General features: G+C 51.3%; 1 protein-coding gene across 1 annotated transcript in view; it reads left to right on the top strand.

The window, feature by feature from the left end:
- Positions 1-3,699, top strand: part of NTN1 (netrin 1) — a 51,385-nt gene that overhangs the window by 17,762 nt on the left and 29,924 nt on the right. The window contains exons 3-4 of the mRNA XM_009334065.1: positions 91-240; positions 3,456-3,509. Of these exons, the coding sequence (XP_009332340.1) occupies positions 91-240; positions 3,456-3,509 (204 nt within the window). The remainder of the gene's footprint in view (positions 1-90; positions 241-3,455; positions 3,510-3,699) is intronic.

Here is a 3,699-nt window from a genome sequence, read left to right as displayed (position 1 = left end):
GCACTCGCCCCGCTCCCTGCCGACGCCGCAAAGCTGCCTGCACCCGCTCTCCTCTCCCCCTGACCCTCTTGTTGTGTGTTCCCCCCACAGAGTGCGATTGCCATCCCGTGGGCGCCGCCGGCCAAACCTGTAACCAAACCACGGGCCAATGTCCCTGTAAAGACGGTGTCACCGGCATCACGTGCAATCGATGTGCCAAAGGCTACCAGCAAAGCCGGTCTCCCATTGCCCCCTGCATAAGTAGGTGGATCGCTCTTTCGATGTCTGTAGATTAGAGATATTAACTTTTATAAACCTGCAGGAGCTACTGCCCAGGCTGGGGGGCTACTAACCCCACCACACACGTGCCGACGGGCAGTGCTCAGGGGACGGAGCTGCCTGGGTACCCCTGCCAGCCGCACTGCCCACAGTAGGGCATATAGTCCAAAATTCACCCCTAGCTTCCAAGTAGCTCGTCTGCCTTGTTGGGTGGGTTGTGTGAGTGCATCTACAGCCCAATTTGCCGGTAATTTGATTTTGCTTCACAGAGCAAAGGTGCCCCAAGAGCACGTTTGCTTTGGGGTACCACATCAGGTCTGGTTGCTAAGGCAGATCGCTACAGACAGGTTTTTCCTGTCCAAAATCAGGCTGTGCTGCACCAGTACAGAGCTCAAATCAGAGGAGCTGCTGGTTTGATGGAGTTGCCATCAGACTAACACAGCCGATAGCACCTGGATTGCTAAAGGGGGTCTTACACTCACACAACTCACCCAGAAACACGGGCTGTTTTACCATTTGCTTCCTTAGGTTTGCTTTTTAGTTTGCCTTCCCAAGGCTGCTTTCATCCTCTGCTTTTAAAACAACAGCAGCAAGCACCAGGTACAGCTCCCAAAGTCTCTCTGTTGCAGCATTTGCTCTGAAAACATCCACATCCGCGCTCAGTCCCCGTCGAGCGCTCGCTGCCCAGGCAAGGTGTGCTTTAGCCCAGTGCTTCTTTCTGCTGCCTGTTGTTTTGCTGCTGTTGGATCATTCCGTAGCTCATGCACCTTGCGAGAGACATATACACCTGCCCTAACAAAACGAAGCGTCAAAATTACGGTGCCTGGCACAGGCTGGAAAGGAGGGGCTGCTCCCCTCAAGACTGACTCCCTGCTCCTAAAAGGGGAAAAAAGTCCCAATGGGAAAAGAAAAGTGAAGGTTGAAAGAATCAAGTCTTTGTTGGGAACCCACAGTCTGCTCCCGCACCGTCCCCTCACAGCATCTGCCCCTCAGGATGGCCATTGCCAAATTATGGGGCAGATGATCCCCTTTCTCCACCTTCTCTTGCTGAAGAAAACATACATTCCAGGGTGGTTTTTGGTCACTTGAGATTCATTCTTCCCCGTGTCGCAATGGGACGGCAAGAGCTCAAACCAGATGCTTGTTTCCCCAAGATGCTACAGTCATGGCTCCGGTATGCTTTGCAGCAAGTATGCGCAAAGGTTTATCATTAATCATTCCCCAGGGCCATGGTAAATCAGAGAGTAAATTGTTCCTTGCATCACTTCCCTTGGGATTTATTGCACTAAATAAAGACAGACACAGAATTTCAACACGATCCAACCAGGCATTTGGAGCCGGGCTGTGCTCACGCCAGCTGCCTAACCAGCGTGCTCAAGGCTGCCCGCTGGCATGAGCCTGGCAGGGCTGTCCTGCCCTGGCCCTGCAACCCAGCCACCATCCTGGCACTCGTGAGAGCCCCTTACTTGCGTGTCACTGCAAAACATCCTTTCTAAGGGGCCAAAAATTTTAGTTGAAATGTTTCTCAAGCAACGCTCTGTTCTGGCTACCAAGCCGCTGTGCAGTTGTTGGGAGTTTGATCTGCATGTACAATGCTAAAGCAATTAAAATGAGGATATGAGCAGCTCACAATTCTCTCATCCTAAAAAAACCCAAATCAGCACATTTTCATCCTTGAAAAATGTCAGTCAGCATATCCTTCTTGGGGGGATGTATTTCACCCATATTTCATACATGCGTAGTGGAGGACACTTGCTCTCCATCCCTACCTGCCCTCCTCTTCCATCTGGCACTGGGTACACTGCACCTAGCAAGGGTCTGTCCACGTTGTCTGCGAGAGCACAGTTACTCTCTGATTTACCACTGCTTAAGTCCCGAAGACTTATAGCCATGCAAAAATCACCTCGTGGGGAATAAACAAGACACCAGTGGGGTCTGTCTGCATAGCAGCCCACGCAGGCAGGCACGAGCACCCATCCAGCCACCAGCTTTGGGATGGCTGTGCTGGCTGTTCATGTACTGCCTGATTATGCACCATGTGTGTCACATGGGCTTCTGCCTGTGTTTAATTGCATGAGCGTGAACAACTCAAAAAGTCATCTAATGCTAATTGGGCTGCACCCCTACAAGCTGCCGTCACTGCAATGCAGGCAGACCCAAGCAAACCCTGCCTCTGTGGCCAGGCAGGTTCCCAGGAGCAAACGCAGAAGGAGGCAGATGTCAAACCCCGGCTGGTGCCTAAATTCCTCTTTCAAAATGAACTGGTAGGGTGTTCCCCTGCCAGGATTCCCAGGGATGCACAGAAATTACAGCACTGTGCCCTAAATGCGCATAAGATGTCAGTCATGAGAGCTGCGTATGTGCACTGGGGAAAAGAGATCGTCTTGCCAAAGTTGGGGCCATATAATGCGTTCCATCAACAGGCCATCCTTTTTAACATCAACAAACACAGTCAGACTTGGGCATGAAGATCCAGAACATTATGTGGTTTCAGCTATGCAAATTCAACCCCAAATCAAAACCAGGAACCATTGCATTGGCACCAGATATGTTTGTGTTTTGTTTAAATGTGTGAGATAATACTTGCATCCCAATAGATAGATGCAATACTTTACCCGCATCCTATCTCACACGAGAGGAGTGGTAGCACTGCCTCAGGCATGGATGGAAACAGCAGCTGGAAGGGACAATCCAGGGACAGGGAGAGGCAGCAATGCTCCCATTGCCTGCTGGGGCTGGGCACCGCACAGCAGGCAGCCACACCACCCTGCCTGGCTTATGCACCCTCTGAGCCCCTGCAAGAGCACCCCTCACCCTGGGGTACAAACTGGGACCTAGCATGTGCAGCAGGCTGTGCCGGGGCACCAGAGCAGTTGCTGGCTGTGGCACCATATCAATTACCTGGCTGGTTGATCTTTTATTTTTAGCCACAAGCCAAAAATTTTGGTTTAAAAAATCCTTTCCCACACCCTCTTGGGAGGCCCAGCTCCCCAGAGGGTATGGTCCTGGTGTGCTGGTTCCTGGGGCTCTTGCAAGGCTCCTTGCTGGAGGACATGGTTGGGAAACACCCCTTGCTGGTAGACATGGTTGGAAAGGGCAAACACGGTGTGTGCAGGGGACAGGCTCTTTGGGATCTGGAATAATGCCTCCCTCTTTTACCTCCTCTCCTTTCCTGCATGCTTCTCGCTGTCCTGCAGAGATCCCTGCCGCTCCCCCCACCACTGCCGCCAGCAGCACAGAGGAACCTGCAGGTATGTTGTCTCTTCTTTTAAAGCATCTTGATGGTAAATGTCTTTTGAGCAATCGTCTGCCTGACATGAAATTGTATTAAATTAATACATAAATTCTGTTGTTTGTACTAGGACAAGTGGTTTCCTTTTATGCCCAAAATGTCCGAGTGTTTGAAACAAGTGTGGAGCATGCTGAGAGATGGGTGTTTCT

This window comes from Pygoscelis adeliae, unplaced genomic scaffold, assembly GCF_000699105.1.
Source record: "Pygoscelis adeliae isolate BGI_AS28 unplaced genomic scaffold, ASM69910v1 Scaffold11, whole genome shotgun sequence".
Taxonomy (NCBI): domain Eukaryota; kingdom Metazoa; phylum Chordata; class Aves; order Sphenisciformes; family Spheniscidae; genus Pygoscelis; species Pygoscelis adeliae.
This window is presented reverse-complemented; position numbering and strand designations above follow the sequence as displayed.